General features: G+C 44.3%; 2 protein-coding genes across 2 annotated transcripts; one reads left to right on the forward strand and one right to left on the reverse strand.

Moving 5' to 3' along the window:
• Positions 1-4,562: 4,562 nt before the first annotated feature.
• LOC146548522 (nesprin-1-like) lies at positions 4,563-7,216 on the reverse strand. The gene is made up of 4 exons (XM_085261364.1): positions 7,099-7,216; positions 6,035-6,183; positions 5,170-5,334; positions 4,563-5,092 (listed from the first exon to the last, which is right to left on the reverse strand). Exons 2-4 carry the CDS (start codon positions 6,089-6,091, stop codon positions 4,925-4,927), a joined length of 390 nt encoding a protein of 129 aa, XP_085117490.1. The 5' UTR covers positions 6,092-6,183; positions 7,099-7,216; the 3' UTR covers positions 4,563-4,924.
• Positions 7,217-15,518: 8,302 nt separating this feature from the next.
• Positions 15,519-22,322, forward strand: LOC146548523 (CD209 antigen-like protein C). Its single transcript, XM_085261363.1, has 7 exons — positions 15,519-15,722; positions 16,930-17,040; positions 19,300-19,338; positions 19,418-19,522; positions 19,778-19,917; positions 20,394-20,500; positions 21,228-22,322. The coding sequence occupies exons 1-7, from the start codon at positions 15,578-15,580 to the stop codon at positions 21,346-21,348; spliced, it is 768 nt and encodes a 255-aa protein (XP_085117489.1). The 5' UTR covers positions 15,519-15,577; the 3' UTR covers positions 21,349-22,322.
• Positions 22,323-22,393: the final 71 nt, after the last annotated feature.

A 22,393-nucleotide genomic window follows, 5' to 3' on the forward strand; every position in this document is an offset into this window, starting at 1 on the left:
AATCAGGAGGTCGTGAACTCCAGAGTCGAGGAGCAGAGCAGCTGAAAGCCACGGTGGCAAGACAGGGGGCGGGGCTAGAGAGAGAGAAGAAGGAGATCTAAGACACCGAGACGGGATCATCATCAGAGATAGATGATGAACCGCCTTCCCAACTCTTGAGCCACGATCAAGAGTTGGGAGTTCGCCTTGTAATCGGAAGGTTGCTGGTTTGAGCCCCAGCTCGGACAGTCTCGGTCATTGTGTCCTTGGGCAAGACACTTCACCCGTTGCCTACTGGTGTTGGCCAGAAGGGCCGATGGCGCAATATGGCAGCCTCGCTTCTGTCAGTGCGCCCCAGGGCAGCTGTGGCTACAACTGTAGCTGCCTCCACCAATGTGTGAATGTGTGTGTGAATGGGTGGATGACTGGGTGTGTAAAGCACTTTGGGGTCCCTAGAGGGGACTAGAAAAAGCGCTATACAAATACAGGCCATTTACCATTTAAATGTGTACAAAAGTTGTTAGGTTTAATGTATGTGTTGTAGGTTGCCATTTAGAAAGCTAGAATGCTTCTGTTTGCTCTCTATGTAACCTACGCATATGACTACGTGCATGACATTGATAAGGGGAACAAGCAGCCTTGAGAAGAACAGATTCTACCAACAACAATCTGGGAGAGCTGCACTCCCATCATATAACCACACACAATGTATAATCATGCTTGCACAGCACAATCACACTTTGTAACCAGAATACAGCAACAAGCTTTATGAATATTAATGTGTGTAACCAATAAAAAACATGCAGGGGGAAAGCAAGTTGAAGTGGGTTGGAAACAACAAAGCTGCTGCAGGACAGGAGTGATGTGATGGGTGGAAGGGGTCCTGGTGATGATACGAGCAGCAGAGTTCTGGACACATTAAAGCTCATTAATGGATTTTTGAGTAAGACCAAAAAGAAATGAATCACAGTAATCGATCCGAGCAGTAACAACACTGTGAACAAGAACGGCAGCGGCATGTGGAGTGAGGAAAGGACGGAGACGATTAATGTTGCACAATTGAAAATATGCAGACTGAGTAACATTAATAATGTGTGAACTGAACGATAGAGTACTGTCGAGGATGATACCCAAACTTTTCACAGAGGAAGAAACAGAGACCGGCGAGTTATTGATCGTTATAGAGAAACTGTTGGTTCTGGATAATGTTGATTTAGAGTCGACCACCAGACAATACACCAGACAATTATATCCACGCTCTTTGGTTCTGTCCACCAGTTCAGAAGTTTTGGCGCGAGATATGTGAAGACTTATCAAAATGTCTGAAATGTAACATTCCAACTTCCCCCTTAGTGTGTTTGTTGGGCAGCTTAGATAATGTCACTTCAGAAAAGAATATAGCCCATATGATCTTCACTGCCCTATGCATAGCCAAGAAAACAGTCCTCATGAACTGGAAAAATAAAAATAATCTTAATTCTAACCAATATAGAAATTATCTATTAGATTACATTAGTCTTGATACAGCCTCTGCCACCACATCAGATCAATTGCTCTGGGCTCCTTTGATCAGCTCCATCACCTAGTGGGGGTGGGGGGTCATAGTTTGGTCCCGCCTTCACTGTTGTGATTGGTGTGGGGGTAGGGACAGGCTTGGGGCGTCGGGGGGTTCCTCGGAGGCAACTTCCTTGGGGGGCTCAACCCGGGGTAGCGGTCATGTCCGGTTAGGGGCTCTGTTGGCTCTCAGGTGACTGTTTCCTCGCGGCTGCGTGCAGCGGGGCTAGGGGAGGGTCTGTGCTGACGGACGTGGGTTACTGACCTGGTAGCCTGGCTGCCCCTGGGTGGGTCCGGGATGGGCGTGAGGTTCTGGGGGTGCTCCGTCTCTGGGCTGGGGCCCGGGCCGGGCCTTGGGGGCTTGGGTCCTGGTTGGTGTGTTGCCGGGGTTGTGGGCGGGTGGGTGCATGGGGGCCCGGCCCTGGAGCAGGGTGCCGCCGGTGCGTCGAGCCACCTGGGGGGCTCTTCAACTGGTGGGGGAGATTGTCACATCTTGCAGGAGCTTTCCTCTCCTCAGGAGCTCCCTCTGCAGGAGGGGGAGATACAGGAGAGGTGGAGGAAGATCTCAGCCTGGGCGTTTACTGTCTTATGTAGTCTGGAAGATGAGTGGATGGTGGGGTGGGTGCAGTTTTCTCTGTGGTGGGGTTGGGTGGACTGTCCCGGGCTCTGTGAGGCCGGGGGGCGCTGCTGCACTGGGCCCCGGTCTGGTTGGGCCTGGGCCCCCTTTCCCTGGCGGGTCGCGGAGTATGGGAGTGCCTACTGGGGTCAGCGGGGGAGCTGGCCCCAGGGAGGGGTTACCTGCCCCTCCCTTCCTTCCCTCCCCATCTCCAGCTGTCTCCCTCTTCCCGCTCCACCACAACCACCCACACATGCAGGCCTTGGAGTAGGGGTATGTCACCAGGGTGCAGAGGAGGCTACCCCCCCTCCCCCGTCCCCTTCTGCCTCTGCCTCAATTTTATCCCACAACTTAGACATTCACATTATTCACACTCTCATTACACATACATATAGGATCTTGGGGGTGGGCACAATCACGGAGTCCAAATCACCATCAGGGTGTACACCTCACCCCTGGCGTCGTTGCCCACCTCTCAATTTTAAATACACTTAGACATTGAGGGCTATCAGGAGGGACTATGCGCTTACCTGCTGCTCCTTGGCAGGTAGCTCCATGCCCTCCTGGGTTTTAATTGCACCTTAGAACACACATGCATCAACACTAAATCAGGAGGTCGTGAATTCCAGAGTTGAGGAGAAGAGCAGCTGAAAGCCACGGTGGCAAGACAGGGGGAGGGGCTAGAGAGAGAGAAGAAGGAGATCTAAGACACCGAGACGGGATCATCATCAGAGATAGATGATGAACAGCCTTAAATGTGTACAAAAGTATTTTGACAATGATGTGATATCTAACTGGGAGTGATGAGATCTATAGAAGGGGTCCTGGTGATGATACGAGCAGCAGAGTTCTGGACACATTAAAGCTCATTAATGGATTTTTGAGTAAGACCAAAAAGAAATGAATCACAGTAATCGATCCGAGCAGTAACAACACTGTGAACAAGAATGTCAGCGGCATGTGGAGTGAGGAAAGGACAGAGACAACTAATGTTGCACAATTGAAAATATGCAGACTGAGTAACATCATTAATGTGTGAACTGAACGATAGAGTACTGTCGAGGATGATACCCAAACTTTTCACAGAGGAAGAAACAGAGACCGGCGAGTTATTGATCGTTATAGAGAAACTGTTGGTTCTGGATAATGTTGATTTAGAGTCGACCAAGAGAAGCTCAGATTTGACGGTAACAGCAGTCGGTAAGAAGATTTTTACCCAGAACTAAAATGAAAACCAGAGAGCAGAAACGTAAAAGAACAAAAACAATGGTGGGGTTGGCCCGGAAGCAGAGAGGAGAAGAGGCTCAGAACATGTGGACAGTATGAAAACGGAGGAGATGAAAGAATGTCTCTGGGGGACGGACGTGTTGCTAACAGTGGAGGGGCTGCTTTGAAGATTGGCTGCAAAGGCAGAGTTTCTCTGGAGACTTGGAGGCAGACAGGAGCCCTGCTGGGGCTTGGCTGGATAACTCAGAGGACTCAGGATACTCGGAAGTTACACCTCCTCCAGCTTATCCAAGGGAACATCAAGGTGTTCCCAGGCCAGCCAAGAGATCTAATTTCTCCAGCTTGTTCTTGGTCTATCCAGTGATTCTATCATAGAAGCATGAACAGGTGGAGACGGAGGCTGCAGCCTGACTGCTCATCAGTTACCTGCTGAAGTTCAGGGTCTGGCTGCTGCGCTAGTTATGGTGTTCTTGATTACAAAAGCACCACAAGTAAACCAGGAAACACTAACTAGAACACACTGCTGGAGGGATGAGGGAGATCATGACAAGTGTTGGAGTGACTTTGTTAAAAATTGTCATTGTTGTGCTTCGAATTGTGAACCTTGTTTAAACTGCATGATTGAAGATATTCTTGTTTCTGTTCTCCTCCCTGCATGTAGGATGGTGGGGGAGGCTACAGCTATAGTGTTCAACTGCAGGCACATTCCAGGTAAAGATTCTGGTTTCCTTATTTGCTCGGGAACGTCCACTTCCTGCCCTTCATGGACTCACCTACACTCAGAAAAATAAAGGTGCCAACTGGAACCAAAAGTGGTTCTTTAGACTGATGCCATAGAAGAACCTTTTTTGGTGCCACAAAGAACCTTTCAAACAATGGTTCTTTGAAGAACCATTTCTTTCAGTGGTTCATTGAAGAACCTTTAAAGGTGCCCCAAAGAACCATCAAGAAATGGTTCTTTGGGGCACCTTTAATGGTTTTTCAAAGAACCTTTTTAAAAATGGTTCTTTTAAAAGAACCATTTTAAAGAACCATTTTAAATCTTTCAAAATAAAATGCATCATAAATTGAATTTGAGTAGGGTAAAATAAATACGAGCACAGCATAGACATATATTAATGGTTTATTGTCATTTTGTAGTAACCAAAAGACAAAAAGGCATTTTAACCCTCAGCACAACATCACTACTAATACATGTCACATATTAGTGTTTTAAACAGTAATAATTAAATATATTGGCTATACTATAAATAAATATATATAAATACTATATCTACAGATAACACAACAAATAATACATGTATTGTTTAATTAATAAAACATCAGAAAGTGATAAAACACATTAGAAATAGCTTCATAACAGACCATTAAATCAACACATTTTCATCAGCAGATGTTTGCATGTCCAGTAAAAATATTTCAACAACAAGTTTATGATTAAAATGATCAATGAACTTCAGCCTTACGCTATGTAATGTACTTTTCATGTTGTACTCATGGTCCTTTGTTAGTCCAGTTTAGGATAATCTCTCTGACGTATGTTTCATATCAAATATATGTCATATCAAAACAAGCCCACACCTGCAGTTGTTTCAGTTTTTCACTGGTGCTTCCTGTCAGCTGGTCAACCTCACTCAGGCGGACATCCATATCAGCCAACCAAACGACAAGCTCCTCCCTTTGTGCTTCAAATCCCTCCCACTCTGAGACAAGGAGCTGAAAGAGAGAGAAAAGAGTCAGTTATAAAGAAGAGAGAAAAGTGAAACCCTCCTCATAAGGTCTGACTCGCATACCTGCAGTTGACCTGTGATGGACTCCAGTTTGGCGTTCACGTCATCCCTCGTCGATGCCAGCAGCCGAGTCTGCAGGGTGCCCTGGAAGAGCTGAGTTAATGTTCGACTCCTCCTGGTCAGTCTCTCCAGCTGGATGAGCCGAGGTCTCCCCTCTCGCCGCTGCCTCTGAACACAGAAACACAAATTGCATCTGAAGCAGGAGGTGCAGATTTTTTTTGCTATACTTTTCTAAATCCAGGCTTGATCACGTGGAGGTATTTGGAAAACTTTTTTGGCCAGTGGACGATTGTTGTCTTGCAGAAAGTCAAATCAAACATATGCGATACACAATCAATTCACAAGAACACATTATAAAAATAAGTCCAGTTCTTGCCTGATTTCAAGTGAAATCTGCATCAAAAAGGGTGACAGAAGTAAAACGAGTGCAAAAAGCCTCACTTTGTACAAGCCTGCTATTACAGTTCTCCTCTATGCAGACGACTTTCCTGTTTTCAAGGCACAACTTGGGTCTGCTGTACGAATCTTATGGATACACACTAAATGAAACAATAGTGTGCATGACTCCAGATTCTAATCCCTCATCCTAATATGGTCCCAACATAGCAACAGCAATAAAGCAGATGCTGAGGCTAGAAAAATACAAAGTCCATAAACCAATGGCTGACGTGGGTTTTATCATAAGGGTGATAAATATACAGATTTCAGTCTGTCTTAGAGATTTGATGTTTATTTACCTGCAGATGCACTATACGTGCCTGCTCTATGGTTTTTCACAACATTTTGCACATCACTATTTAATACAGGAAGTACGTGAACTAAAACAAGTCATCTTTCTTTGTGAGAGGACCATATTAATGAAACAAACCTCAATGACATCATAGGGATCCCTAAAGATGCTCCTGCTGCTTCTCTTCCTCCTCATCCTAAGCTTCCTTCTCCTTGTCCTCGCCTTCCATCCAATTGTAATTCAACCTAATTGTGTTTCTCCCCCTCCTCTTCCTCATTTTGTTGGAGCTGTGAACACAATTAATGTGAATCTGGATTAATTTGTGCAAACAAGAAAAATCTACAGCTTTTTGGTCAGAGGTGCTCTTGTGATTTAAGCCGGGTAGAGTAGATTTATGTGTTGATGCTACCTGCTTCAGCTCTGGCTGCTGAGTGATATTTACACCCTGGCTGGATTACAAACTTTAACCATGTGCTGAACTTTGGCCCAGCGTTGATACCTCTTGTTAGTATAACGACCTCTTCTTAGCTTGTATGTATGATGGTGGATAAATGAAATATACAAAAAAATTAACTATATTACAAAAGAACATTAGCTTGGAAACATCAAATGACCGGAGCATAACTTGTCAACTAGTCCGAAACTAAGTTATGCAGGAACAGTCAAAGACACACCTTCTCATGTCACATTTCTATTCATTTCTATATAATTCGATTAGACAATAAAGAGTTATCTAATCTAATTATTCATTCAAAACTCTTATGCATAGCTGTATTTTATACAGCTCATACAGAATTCAAAGTACAGGTTCATGTGAGTATTTAATGTACGGCTCAGATCTACAGAATTTCAGAGTTTCTAGAGCAGACACAGAGCTCACAACAGGCTTCAGGCGCCATTTTAGTGACTTTAACAATATATAAAATTTTAATTTCGGTCTAGCTGACATTAGGTTATGTACGCAGCACGCAATTGAACCGCATATTTTAGAAGCCAAAGGTTCAAATTAGCTGGGAGCAGCTTCACTTAATTATAACAGTGGTTTTGTTAGGAAAACAGTTTCTGTATACCGGATACTAAATTGCGCTGACCTCAACGGCTAACGTATCTAGCTAATCGCTACTGTTAGCACATTAACAGCCATCTACAATGACGAGTAACAAAAACAAAACAGTAATAAGGTTTTAATGAAAATGTTTTACCTTTTCTAACAGTCCCAGAATCCACAGCTTCAAAGTCCAGCAGGTACTGAAGACTGTTATCCGTTTCGCTGTCACCGTCCGTGAGTTTTTTTCCCCCCAAAGGTCAAGGCCCGCCGCTCGCACACTCTGTCTGCGCATGCGCATCCCAACGACTGACCCCCTCCGTCCGCTCCCGGGAGGTTATAGTATGACGTGTTCTGACGTCACTCTCTCTCTCCCTGTCATTTATTTGGCTCGAAACACATATTAACAAATTGCTCAGTGATGAACAACTACTCAGATCATTTACCTAAGCTGTGCGCTTTGTCAAAACGAAGTGTGTTCATTACACTGACATTCTGTTCTGAAATTGTTATTTACTTGTATTTTATAATTTGACTTTACATACTGCTGGGTGGTTTGTAAAGTTTACAATAACTAGTATTATCATTATGCTATATTTTCAAAAATATATAATAATCTCAAAAGTAATGCCTTGGAGTAGAAAATAGTAATGCTTTATTAAAATTTTAAACTAAAGTACAGTATTTGAATGTGTGTATTGTGTCTACTGTTTGTTAACTCACCATATTCCTAATGGGTTTACGGGGTTAGGGGTGTGTGTGTGGGGGGGGTTAGGGTCTTTAGGCTTTGGCCCCCCACCCCTGCCACCAGTATATTTTTAGCAGATATTTCTAACTTTTATTTGAATATTCAGTTTCCTACCATCTTCTCTTAAAGGGTAATTGCCAGGTATCCCGCCCTCTCCCTTCGCACACACATGCACACAAAGAAAACACACAGTATAATTCACAGCTTTGTTATAGTGAATAAATATTTATGCCATTTACACCATCAAACTTAGATTGCTAAGGATGAAGAACCTTTTGTTCTTTAAAGAACCATTTGTAATAGCTGAAGAACCATCAACAAAATAAAAAGGTCCTTTGACGTATGATGGTTCTTTAGAGAACCATGAAGACATCTGAAGAACCATTTAAGAACCATAATTTTTCTGAGTGTATGCTTGTATATGGTGGAGCATTAAGGGGGTTAAGCCATATACAGGGTGGGGGGAGATGACCCTTTTATGAATAGCGATGTTGTTAAACGGTTGTAAACATATGTTGTGTAGCAGGAAGTCACGTATACAGACACACACACACATACAAACACATTCACAGTGTGTGTTCTCTGAATAAAAGGCTGTGAGGGGAGTTTGGAGTTGGCTACAGGGAGCTTGTGTCAGTTCTGGGAGGCAATCTCCCCTTGCAAGCAAACCGTACCAGTGGCTCTTGTGTTCTTTTTTTTTTTTTTTTTTTTTTTTTTTTTTTCTAAATGACATCAGAAACAGCAGTATGCGACATTACGTGATGGCAGAGCTTCAGTTCATCCTTTGTCATTTTTTTTTTTTTTTTTTTTTTTTTTTAAATAAATAGGACAGGGGGAATGAATGAGAGAGAGAGGGGGAGAGAAAGAAAGAAAACCAAAGGGGAGAAGAGACGGTGAGAAGGGGGGGGAAGAGAGGGGAAAAAAAAGAACTCCTGGGTCACCTGTATGGAGAAAAAAAAAAAACAAACAAAAAAAACAAACAGAGGAGACAGCAAACAACAAAGAGCAACATAATAATAGAGAAAACAAAGCACCATCACAATAAACTAGCTAGTCATAGATATCAGTATTTACTAAATAATAAACGATATTGTGCAGCACGCAAGATAGACAGCGCACAGTGTGCTTTGAGGCAGCAGCCAAGAAAGCTTTAGTCCGCGTCTGTGAATACCCATGTGTGCATACCTGTGTGGATCAGCATGCTTGCATTCCAAAGGTTTCTCCATGTAATGATCTGCTAGGGAGTGTGGGGGGGCCACAGCCCCGTCCTCCAGGGTGTGAAGCGGGTATGGAGGAGATCAAAACTCCAGACATCCAGAGGCCCCCAGAACACAAGAGACCATGGAAGACCAACAGAGGGGCAGCCGCGCCACTGTCCCAGTAAGAGCTGAGGAGAGTCCCAGATGAGGGCTCGCCCAGCAGCCGCGGAGCAGAAGTCAGGGGGAGTTGCAGTGACGCGCCCGTGAGCTCCGCCGGCCCCCAGCTGCGCCTGAGTGACCGAGCCCTAGGCCGAGAGGCCGGGGGCACCCCACCTCCAAAGGGGCCCGAGCGAGCCCCAGGCCCCAGGCCCCGACAAGCGGCCGCCAAGGAGTGAGCCGGTGTGTACCCGGACGCCCACCCCCAGACACATTAGCTATTTTGAACCAGTGAGTTTTTGTCTAGACTTAAAGAGAGAGAAGGAAGAGATATTTCTTAAATCAGGAGGTCGTGAACTCCAGAGTCGAGGAGCAGAGCAGCTGAAAGCCACGGTGGCAAGACAGGGGGCGGGGCTAGAGAGAGAAAGAGAAGAAGGAGATCTAAGACACCGAGACGGGATCATCATCAGAGATAGATGATGAACAGCCTTAAATGTGTACAAAAGTATTTTGACATTGATGTGATATCTAACTGGGAGTGATGAGATCTATAGAAGGGGTCCTGGTGATGATACGAGCAGCAGAGTTCTGGACACATTAAAGCTCATTAATGGATTTTTGAGTAAGACCAAAAAGAAATGAATCACAGTAATCGATCCGAGCAGTAACAACACTGTGAACAAGAACGGCAGCGGCATGTGGAGTGAGGAAAGGACGGAGACGATTAATGTTGCACAATTGAAAATATGCAGACTGAGTAACATCATTAATGTGTGAACTGAACGATAGAGTACTGTCGAGGATGATACCCAAACTTTTCACAGAGGAAGAAACGGAGACCGGCTAGTTATTGATCGTTATAGAGAAACTGTTGGTTCTGGATAATGTTGATTTAGAGTCGACCAAGAGAAGCTCAGATTTGACGGTAACAGCAGTCGGTAAGAAGATTTTTACCCAGAACTAAAATGAAAACCAGAGAGCAGAAACGTAAAAGAACAAAAACAATGGTGGGGTTGGCCCGGAAGCAGAGAGGAGAAGAGGCTCAGAACATGTGGACAGTATGAAAACGGAGGAGATGAAAGAACGTCTCTGGAGGTCGGACGTGTTGCTAACTGTGAAGGGGCTGCTTTGAAGATTGGCTGCAAAGGCAGAGTTTCTCTGGAGACTTGGAGGCAGACAGGAGCCCTGCTGGGGCTTGGCTGGATAACTCAGAGGACTCAGGATACTCGGAAGTTACACCTCCTCCAGCTTATCCAAGGGAACATCAAGGTGTTCCCAGGCCAGCCAAGAGATCTAATTTCTCCAGCTTGTTCTGGGTCTACCCAGTGATTCTATCATAGAAGCATGAACAGGTGGAGACGGAGGCTGCAGCCTGACTGCTCATCAGTTACCTGCTGAAGTTCAGGGTCTGGCTGCTGCGCTAGTTATGGTGTTCTTGATTACAAAAGCATGACAAGTAAACCAGGAAACACTAACTGGAACACTCAGCTGGAGGGATGAGGGAGATCATGACAAGTGTTGGAGTGACTTTGTTAAAAATTGTCATTGTTGTGCTTCGAATTGTGAACCTTGTTTAAACTGCATGATTGAAGATATCCTTGTTTCTGTTCTCCTCCCTGCATGTAGGATGGTGGGGGAGGCTACAGCTATAGTGTTCAACTGCAGGCACATTCCATGTAAAGAGTCTGGTTTGCTTATTTGCTCGGGAACGTCCACTTCCTGTCCTTCATGGGCTCATCTATGTTTGTATATGGGGGAGCATTAAGGGGGTTAAGCCATATACAGGGTGGGGGGAGATGACCCTTTTATGAATAGGGATGTTGTTAAACGGTTGTAAACAGATGTTGTGTAGCAGGAAGTCACGTATACAGAGACACACACACACATACAAACACATTCACAGTGTGTGTTCTCTGAATAAAAGGCTGCGAGGGGAGTTTGGAGTTGGCTACAGGGAGCTTGTGTCAGTTCTGGGAGGCAATCTCCCCTTGCAAGCAAACCGTACCAGTGGCTCTTGTGTTGTGTTTGCAGTCTCTCGTGGTCTGAATCCAGCAGGGTCGTATGTTCAGACCCAACAACAAGCAACACAAGGGAATGCAGACAATGAATACAAACAATAAGGGAACAGACCACAGGTGGGAACAAAGAGCAGAGTCTAATCGTCAGTTTTACTCACAGAGGGAGGATAGTAGGAGCGTCGTCTCCTCCGGCCTGAGGAAACAGGAGAGTTTGGAGCTGCTGATGCAACATCATTCCAGCTGAGGAGCCTGTGATGAGCCGGCCCGTAAAATCTCCGGCGAGCAAAACGGCATCATCCAGGTGGAGTCGGCAGCTGGTGATAGGTTGTTGCTCCACGTGAGAAGGAAATCTGCACTTTTTTCTTCTTGGTGAAGGAAAAAGGGAAACCGGATAATTGAGCCTCTGATGGCCCCAGACAGGAAACTCTTTGAGGATCGAGGTGGAAGAGCTTATGAGGAGGCAGGCCAATGAGCGGGCAGCGGAGAGGCTGATCAACAACCGTGAGCAACCAGAGATGGGTGGATGATGCCCACTTTCAGCTGCAGAGCATCAGGTGCAGGCGGGGCAGCAGGTGGACGAACACGGCGTCTTTGAGGACCCCTTAGAGCCCGGTGAGTACCACTGAAAATGTGCTCCTACCAGGGGTGAGCCAACGCTTCCACTTCAGCTTTTCCTCAAGAAAGGAAACGGCTACTTGCTGCCACTTGTAGGTCGGAGTCTGCTGCTTTATTTTAGTGCTCGAGATCTCCTGTCATGTACCGCCGTGTGAGGCAAGGTAGGATAGCAGATAAAATGTGGGAGTCGGAGACAGAAACCAAACTTAAAGACAATTATTACTGACTACAAAACACCAAAACTAGACCAAGAAATACTAAACAGACGAACACACAGCTGGAGGGAATGAAGGAGGCTGTGAGAAGAAACACAAGGGAACAGATCACAGGTGGGAACAAAGCTGAACATAATCAAACTAACGAGACCAGGAAGCAAAACTAAACAAGATGCACACAGGACGAGAGACTGTCAGAGTAAAACAGGAAACAGCAGAAACACAGAGACACGACTGGGGAACAGGCCAATCAGCATGGAGACAAGACTGACTTCACAGAGAGATACTAACACAGGAAGAGGGCGGGGACACAGAGGAGGGATGATAACAGAAAACCTGAGGCTAGATAACAAACTAAGACCTGGGACACAAACAGAGACACAACAATCATGACCAAAACTTCACCTCAGAACATGAAATGAACTAGAACCAGAATCAGACGTCAAACACAAACGCTGGCTCACAGACCAGGACCATGAGCCTCCACACAGAAAGACTCCACCCAAAAGTGTTAGGATGCCTGGGTCGTTGACCCAGGGTTTTTTGAGTTTATTATATTATTTATAACTTCTAGTCTTTGGGTTTTTGTTAGAGTCATGTCTTATGGTTTGTCTCTGTGTAATCCTTAGTTGCTATATCCCCGTGTCCAGTCAGTGTCTGTCTGCCCTGGTCCCACGTCTCTGTTCCCTCTGTAGTGCCTGCCTGTGAGTCTGTGTCTTTGTTCAGTCTGTGTTATGTGTTTCCTGTTTTACTTTGAAGGTCTCTATCTTATCTCAGTGTTGTCTCCTCTCATCAGTTCTGATTTGCCCCAGCTGTGTCTCCCTCCTGTTGTCCATTCCCTGATTGCTCCCTCGATGTATTTAAGCCCTGTGTTTCAGTTTGTCATTGTCGCCATCTACCGTTTATTTTGCTGTGTGTTTTGTCTGCCTGTGTAAGTTATTTGGATTCTTACGTTTGTTCTGTTTGAGTTCAGCATCAAAGCTGTTTCAGTTTATGTTTGTCTCTGGAGTCTGCACCTTGGGTCCTTTTCTTGCCTGCACACAGCCATCACATAACAGAAGATCGCGACCAGAACATGGACCCCGCAGACTCTTTTTCCTCGGAGTACAACACTGAGATGGAGCGGATGGTGAGCCTGCTCGACCGCATCGCCCAGTCCCCGGATTTAAGGACCATGGCAGTTGGGCTGAGTGCAGTGGAGGCCATCATTCGATATAACCCCCGGCTTAGCCAGTTTGCTAAGGACACTAAGTTGGGGAACACCATAACTGCCTGGAGAGAGCAAGTCAGACCTGGTGAGCCTGCTCTCTCACTCACTACATCTTCCCCACCGCTGCCCCAGGACAACACACACTCTCCTCCTGTCTCAACATTGCCACGGACTTCCTCTCCCTCCCCACACCAGCTGAGTTCTCGTTCGCCTGCCTTTTTCCTGGCGGCTATGTGGTCGGAGGATGAGGAGGAGGTCTCTTTTTCTCCACCGGTTCCTGTTTCCTCATCCTGAAGGAAACGGCGTTCAGGCCGCCGCCACTCCAGAACTGTTGAGCAAACTCCTCTCGGGGGAGACGGTGACTGTTTATCGCATGCTCCATTTGAGCATTCTGACTCTGGACATTCTGACATCACACCCACTGTGAGTAACAGTGTGTTTCACTCGGAGGAATCTGTTTCACCTGAGCCAGCTAATACAGAGACTGTTAGCCAAGTTGCTTCTTTGGATTGTTTAGTTTTCCAGTCATCTGTTCTGCAACCTGGTCCTGCTGGAGGGTCCGAGGGGCCCGTCCGGCCTTCATCTGTTGGTCCTACTGGGGTTCTGGAGAACCGCTCCAGCCATCTTCAGTCTCCACTGGAGACTCTGAGTGGCCCACTCAGCCTTTTGTCCCCGCTGAAGAGTCCGGGGGACCGCTTCAGCCATCTGTTCCTGCTGGAGGGTCCGAGGGGCCCGTCCAGCCTTCTGTCTCCGCTGGAGGGTCCGATGGGCCCGTCCAGCCTTTGTTTGTCTCCTGCTGGAGGGTCCGAGGGGCCCGTCCAGCCTTCTGTCTCCGCTGGAGGGTCCGAGGGGCCCATCCAGCAACCCACGCCGTCGACTGCAGCTCCACCCTCGCCTGGCCCAGCCTCCGAGTCTTCAGCTCCGCCTGGTCCTGCCTCCGTGTCTTCGCCTTCGGCGTCGCCTGGTCCTGCCTCGCTCCGCCTAGCTTCGTTTGCGCCTGAGGTCTCCGTGCCGTCTCAGCCTGCTCGTCCTGCACGTCCTGTCTGACCGCTTTCCAGGCCGATGACTGGACGTCATGGACGGCCCCCTGACCTACGTCGCCACCGGTGCCTCCAGCCCGGCCGGCCTCCTGACCTGCTCCGTTGTCGCTGGTGCCTCCCGCCTGCCCGGCCCCCTGAACTGTTTTCTGGGATCTTGGGCCGTCAGCCTCCGGGCCGCCCCCCTGAACTTTTTGTGACCTGTTTTTCCTGGCCGCCTGCGCCTGTCGTGAGCCTATTTTTGATCTGTTGCTTTCCCGGCTCCAGTGTTTACAGTTTTTTTTGTTTCTGGCTCCTTGTGTTTGGTTTGTTTCGAGCCCTCCTTCCTGTTTCCCCCACCGCCCACCCTGGTTGGGTTGTTTTTTGTTTTGGTGTTGGTTTGGGCTGTCTGGGAGCCAGCCCTTTGGGGGGGGGGGGATACTGCTAGGATGCCTGGGTCGTTGACCCAGGGTCTTTTGAGTTTATTATATTATTTATAATTTCTAGTCTTTGGGTTTTTGTTAGAGTCATGTCTTATGGTTTGTCTCTGTGTAATCCTTAGTTGCTATATCCCCGTGTCCAGTCAGTGTCTGTCTGCCCTGGTCCCACGTCTCTGTTCCCTCTGTAGTGCCTGCCTGTGAGTCTGTGTCTTTGTTCAGTCTGTGTTATGTGTTTCCTGTTTTACTTTGAAGGTCTCTATCTTATCTCAGTGTTGTCTCCTCTCATCAGTTCTGATTTGCCCCAGCTGTGTTTCCCTCCTGTTGTCCATTCCCTGATTGCTCCCTCGATGTATTTAAGCCCTGTGTTGCAGTTTGTCATTGTCGTGATCTACCGTTTAATTTGCTGTGTGTTTTGTCTGCCTGTGTAAGTTATTTGGATTCTTACGTTTGTTCTGTTTGAGTTCAGCATCAAAGCTGTTTCAGTTTACGTTTGTCTCTGGAGTCTGCACCTTGGGTCCTTTTCTTGCCTGCACACAGCCGTCACATAACAAAAACAGGAACTCTCTTTCTGAGAAGTGATGGTGCTCACCACTGCAGCACCACGCTGCCCTGTTAGTTTCTGTGCTGGTAAAAATAAATAGTTCACTCTGACATATTTCCTGTGTCACAAACACTTCTTCTCTCTGCTGCTTCGATGTACTTACAGTTTGTAGAAGGCAGCGTCTAACAAAGCCGTGTTATTATAAACATACTGCAGCTGCTGAGTTAAAGCTTATTATCTCTGTGATAGAAAATATTAAAAACAAAACTTCTTTCAGTGTTTTACATTCTTGTAACTGAACTTCAGATCTTGTTGAATCTTGTTTTCATTTGTACATAACTGACAGTCTGACGCCTCCTGACGTGTCAGAAGAACTGTGACTCGTCCTGTTTTACTTCCTCTTTGTTTTCTCTTCAAAGCTGTCGGACTTAAAGACACAGACAGACGGTGAAGCTGCTCAAAGATCTTTCAGCTCAAAATGTCTACAGAAATTCAAAGTGTTGAAGATTTCAGGGTGAAATACAGCAGAGGGTCCCAAGAGGATGGAGGAGTGAGAGAGCAGAGTGAGGTGGAGGTGTTAGATGATGGAGAGCAGCACCCTGACGTTGGCCTACAAGAAGCTGGTAAGCAGGAAATCATCAAAGTGACCAAACCAAAGAAAATGTTGGTGATGAAAGTGTTGTTCAGTGTCTTTTAAAGCTCTGATATCCGACCACTTTAAGACATATTAGTGTTCGTGTCACATGTGCCCAGAATATGTTTCCAGTCCAAACTGGCACACAGATCATTTGTTGCACTGGGCCTGTTTACTCCCAGTTAGGAGCTCCGTTTCTAACCGTCGGACTGTTTCAGTGTCTGTGGCTTCAAGTCAAACTGGTTCAGCTGCTGCTCTGCTTTCAGGAAGAGGTCTGTGAGTGACAGAGAGAAGCAGCCAATAGGAGCAGCACAGCTCTTTCTGCTTCCTCTCCAAGTGATAACATGACTGTAAATACAGCCAGATTGTCCACACAGTCATTGTTTTAAACATATGTGAATGTCGAGTTTGTCCGACAATGTTGTGCTTCCAAAAATGCGTCTTTCAGAGGTGCAGAGCAGCAGCTTGGTATGCAGCTGCAGTGTGTTAGCAGCTTCCCCCTGTAGTTAATGCAGCACGTTTAAATCAGTAGGTCATAGTTGTTCTGTGGTCTGACAACAGGAACAGAAAGATGCAGATTCATTGTGAGTTCAGCTGCATCAAAATGCAGTATGAGTGAGTGTAGAGAGGAGAGAAGCAAACTGATGGAAACAGCTAGCAGAAAGCTAACTGAGTGTAACTGAAGCACAAACACAGAGTAACACACACCCAGCACCACTCTGTTATAAATCAGCTTTAAAGTTTCCACAGTTCATGGTTGTTCCTCAGCATTACACTTTCCTCACAGCTCTGACCCGCGTGCAGATGATCGTCATAGAAACTAATATTCTGGGACTCTCCTCCATATTTGTCCCTCAGGTTTCTACACTTCTTTCTACGTTCCCTCACGTCCATCAGGATAGTTTTGCTCATTTAGTCCTTATATTGAGAGGAGGATTGTTTTTCTCTCACTGATCTATTCAAAAGCTGCGACCAAGAAGTGGCCAGAAATGCACCGACCGATCACAACAGCTGGAATGGACTAATGTTACTTTGTCCTTGTTTGAGTTCCTGTAACTTTTTAACAAACTCGACTAATTTGTTTGGTAAATCTGATTTACTTTCTACTGGGATCATTCCTACAGTGAGGATTAATAAAAAGCTCCAAAGTCTCTCATTAGTGCTTCATAAATGGACTTTTTGTTTTATCTTTGTAGATGTTCACACCGAGAAGAAGCTTCCAGCTGTGAGAAGAAGCTGGTTCAGAGCTTTTGAAGTGAACCTGGGAGTGCTGTATCTGCTGATTGTGGTGGGAATCATGACACGCTGTGAGGAATTTGATTCCAATATGTTAGATGTTTGATTTTGAACATTAGAAGTGAAATGATTTGATGCTGCAGACCTGATTGTGTTTAGTTCCTGTTCCCACACTGCAGAGTTTCTCCTACTTCACTGGAAAACACACAAACAGCAAACTTGTTACTATAATGTCATGTGCTTCCTTCAAGGAAGGTACATGAAGCCAACACAGAAGCAGCAAAAACTGCAGTTCCTTTAATGACCACTGGAGGCTGATGCTGAAAGCGAGTCAGTCCCCACAGACTCCCATGTTAACATGAGCACCTTTGCTGCAGTAAAAACATGTTTCCATTCAGGACCAAATGAGTTTTGGTCTCTAAGGATAGTTTCCTCTTCATAAAAACTGCACGGTGGCATTTTTATCATTTAAGGAATATTTCAAAAGTCAGACTAATGGGGTCAAAGGCTGAACTTAAGATGATTATTCATACTTTTATCATTTTTTTGTAATGCCCTTTTTACTTGTTTTAACAAATCAGCTTTAAATCGTCTTCAGACTGTGCAGAATGTGGCAGCACGACTCTTTACAGGCACCAAGAGAAGATCCCATATTATTCTAGTTTTGGCCTCCCTTCACTGGTTGCCTGTAAGTTTTAGGTTTCATTTTAAAATTTTAGTATTAACCTTTAGGTTCAGGCTCCCCAGTACATATGTGACCTGCTGAAATGAGCTCTACGGTCATCAGGTCAGAGACAGTTGGTGGCCCCAAGCACTTGATTTAAAACTAGTTGTGATCGGGCCTTTCAGGCAGCGGCACCAATGTTGTGGAATTCTCTCCCACTGGTTTTATAGAATAGAATAAAATAGAATAGAATAGAATTCCACTTTATTGTCATTGCACATGTCACAGGTACAAGGCAACGAAATGCAGTATGCTGTACAGACTCCACTGATTCTTTTAAAAAGCAGCTGAAGACATTTTTATATAAGCAAGCTTTTAATTTATTTATTTTATTTCACTGTTTTAATTGCTATTTGTTGTATATCCATTCTTTCCATTTTCCATTTTCTTTGTTGTAAAGCACTTTGTGATTTTTCATCTGTGAAAAGTGCTACATATATATCAATTTTACTAACTTACTAAATGGAATTCTCTGATCAATAATATGAGCTGCTGTGTGGTACAGCCTGACCAACACGTTGGTTTTGCTGACTGAGCTTCTAGTATTTCATCAGTCTGTTACTTAGCACTGATTAGCAGGTGTGTGTCTGTGTGCATGATTCCTGGCTCATATCTTGTGTGTGTTGTGGAGTGAATGTTCTTGTTGTTCCTTCAAACTCTTCACTCAACACGCTGATTCTGTGATTACATCAACAAAGCAGACAGGCAGCAGCATCTGCTGCAGACTGATGCAGGTGCAGCCACACTATGTTAGACAGTGGCCGTCTGTCATTGTGCGACTAGTTAGTTCACTTGGTGTATTAAGCAGGTAGCTAACAAGCTAATGTTAGCTCCATTCATCTGCTGGGATATATCAATGAATCTTTTTTTATTACATCAAATCACAACAACAGTTGCCTCGAGGTTCTTTATATTATCAGGTAAAGACTCCACAATAACAAAAACAACAACACAGAGAAAACTCCCAGCAGCTGCTGATGTTTGGATTTTAAGGTGGTTTGATTCTATGTTTTAAATCAGTTGATGATCTTCAGCTGACCTTTAGCTCCTGGTGGAGCTGTGACAGACTTAATGCTGGATCAGCAGAAACATCACAAATCTATGATGTGAGAACAGAGACGCCTGCAAAAGGACGTCTGAAAGCAGGAAGTTCCTGGAAGCTGCAGGAAGAAACATTTATTAATTATAAATAAGCAGAAAGAGGAAGTGTTGAAGCCTCAGAGCAGCTTTGACTGAATGTAAAAAGACATATTTTCAGTGAGAACAGGCACATGTCACATGAGTCAGAATCTATTCTTTCAAAGCATATAGATAACATCTCTGACTACAGGTGTAGAAATGCTGTTTGACTCTTCACCTTCTTCCTCCACACTGAAGCACAATTATTCTGAATCTTGTCAGTGGTTTTTGTTCACAGTTGATACGTATTTAGCTCATCAGATTTCCTGTAGTTCTAACACCTCCACCCACAGGACATGTTAAAGAACAATGGCTGCAAGTTTCTGACTCTTATTGATATTTGACAAAGCAGAGGAAGAAGATTATTTCTGTTCAACGTTTCACTCATTTTATTTTATTTTATTTTGGTTTCACTGAAATATTTCAGGTGCTTTGAACAAGAGTGAGCTCCAGGATGAACTTCAAGGTAAGCAAACACCAAGTTCTTATATCACAGATATATTTGTAGAACATTTTAACTTAATTTGAATCTTTTTTCTCTAAAGGCACAAAAACCAGCCTGACTCAGTTACAGAGCCGTTATGATGAACTGAGTAAAAACCACAGTCAGCTACAGGAAGAAGTGAAGAAGCTGAAGGAGAAGATAGAAGGTAATAAAGTTTGAATAACTGATAGAAAACATCAGTGTTACACAGTGATAACCTGATTGTGTCTTTGTTTTGAATCCTAAATGTTTGATGCTGTGTAACAGTTTCTCTGTATAAATGTAAGTTTCAGTTCATTATGAATAAGAGAGAAAACCTGAGTTTAAATGAAGCATTTACAGGGAAAATGACAGGAACCAAAGATTAATGTGATACAACAGGACACAAAGTCTGACTTTAAAACATGTGTTTGACTTTAAGAGAAGTGTCCTGATCGATGGACGAGATTTGGATGCAGCTGTTACTTTAAATCCACTGAGAAGAAAACTTGGTCTGACAGCAGGAGAGCCTGTCAGGATAAAGGAGCTGATCTGGTGATGATAAACAGCAAAGAGGAACAGGTGGGTGTGTTTGTTCATGTCTGTGTGATCTTTGATGGAGCTGACAGTCATCTGTTACTTGTGTCTTTGACCTGCTGTCAGTCTGTGACCTGCTTCCTGTCTCCACTCTGATGGATTTCTTGGATTCTCCTTTTTTGTTGCAGACACATTCAAACGTAAAGTTTTTACACATTTGACAAACATTTAATTTACACAGAAATGTTATAAAATGAGAGAAATCCTCATAATCCAGATTATTTTTCTGATTCAATCCAACTGAATCAAATGATTTGTTAACACTGATTCCACTGCAACACTGACTGAGCTACAGGAGGAGCTGATATTCATTGATTCTTTGGCTCTTTCTGATTTCTGCACAATGGAAGAAAAGTTTCATCACAGTTATTCTTCCTTCAGACATGTTCACAAGATGATGTCACTACAACAGAAGTGCTGAATTATGACTGGAGACAATATTTGTGTCTCTTCTCAAACAGGAATTTGTCAGTAAATTTGGAGGAGAGTCTTGGATTGGTCTGAGATCCAAACAGACATCAGGAAGATCTAAATGGGAATGGGTGGACGGATCAGCGCTGACAGAAAGGTGAGACATTAGTTTGTTTCTATTCCAGAGTTATTATTTAGAAGTGAAACATGGATGTTTTGGAAGATAGATCAGCAATACATGAGCTGAGCTATTTTCCAACAGCCCCACAAACTGAATGTAAAGAAAAGCAGAAATCCTCCTTTGAATGAACAGCTGTGCTTGAACTCTCTTCATCTGCAGTCTGTGATGACGTTCAGTTACAACAAGTCAGTTTGAAGGAATCAGGATTGAAACATGTTCAAAGCAGCGACCGACACATTTCACTTTGTTCAATTTGTCTTCATGTTTTTGTGCTGTAATGTTTCTTTTCTCACAGAACAAAAAGTGTTTCAGAGAATTCCTGTCTCTTCTTCTTTGGTGTTTGTAAAACTTCAGAACATATGAAGGAAGAAGCTTCAGTAAATATGACCTGATAGACACACATTTCAAAGTGATGTCTGTAAACAGCTGACAAACAGTTTCAAACAGCAGAAAGTCAGCTCTGACTTCTTTTTATTCTCCATTTTTACAGCAGGAAGATTTCATATTCATCAAAGCTTGAAAGCTGTTTTAGTGTGCATGATGATTCTCAGAGAAAAGTCTAAAGGAGGGAAAGTGGGCGAGAAACCTGGGAAAGAAATACAGCAAATATTGGAAATATTCCAAAAGAGACGCATATTTATATGAATGTGACAATAGTTATGAGTTTAGTCCAGTTTCATATCAGATTTGATCTCTCTGACAGGTTCTGGGCAACAGGATGGTCAGATCCTTATTCTGGTTACTATGGAGTCTGCTGTGACCGTGATGGGAGATGGACACAGTTATCTTATTCTCATTCAACGACCTTCATCTGTGAGAAATGAGTTTGGTGCTTTGATGTAAATGTTTGAATAATCCAACCAAAGACACCTCACTATGAAATGTCCTGCATGAGCCTCAGACTCAGCTTACAGTCTTTACTTGTTCATTCTGCATCATATATTGATTACATATATTGTCCCTCTGTGCTCTGTGCTGTACAGTAAGGTTGGAAGTCATCCACACAAAACCTTGAAGTACTTCATTACTCTGTAGTTCCAGCAAATTGTTCTAATAAAAGTCAAAGTGCAGCTTGTCTTTACTTTGCTTTACTTGGTTCATTCATCAGCCTGTTGGTCCTAAAACTACAGTTCTGGGTGTTTTTCAGGTTTTTCAACTTCAAATATTTTCATGATTTTTTACCCATTAAATTTTAGTTTAATGCTTTTTCATTATTTTTACAATATTCATTATATTTCCCAATATAATAAATATTGGAAGATAAGAGTCTAATCACCACCAGTGACCTCTGTCAAAGATTAATTCAAAGTTCAGCAACAAGATTGATTTGTTTGCATAAATATTTTGATGTCGTGTCAGATTTGAAATGTTTCACTCTTTAGACAAAATGCACATGAACAAAATCTGTAATTGTCTGCAACGTCCCAAACGTGTCAGCTCTAAACTGAAGATGTTTTGTGCATTTTAACATCGTTGTGCAACGTGTTGCTACATCTCTGGTCACAGGCTGCCGTGTAGGTCACAGCACGGGGTACAGGTCAGTGTAGATTTAACAAAAACATATAAACGAAGGATGAGTGTGAACAAGTGTGACCTCCATGAAGAGAAAAACAAGACTCACCTCAATAATGAACGTGACGTCAGGATCCCACCTTGAGCTTTGTGTTAACAGGACTGTGGGCCCTCTGCCAGTAGGAGGCGCTACAAACTGACTGGTGCTTTGTTGTTGGAGCAGTCAGAGGTGGGGACGGGTGGACAGGCTGATCATTGGTCCCAGAATTGGTGTTATGGACATTTATGGGTCCTTAATGAACATTTGTCAGATCACATCTGCATGTTCCTGGTCACCACAAGTTTTTCTTTCATTTA

Source organism: Mchenga conophoros, linkage group LG22 (genome assembly GCF_057382185.1).
Source record: "Mchenga conophoros isolate Kocher_MC1m ecotype Shallow Benthic linkage group LG22, M_conophoros_male_GT1.1, whole genome shotgun sequence".
Classification (NCBI taxonomy): domain Eukaryota; kingdom Metazoa; phylum Chordata; class Actinopteri; order Cichliformes; family Cichlidae; genus Mchenga; species Mchenga conophoros.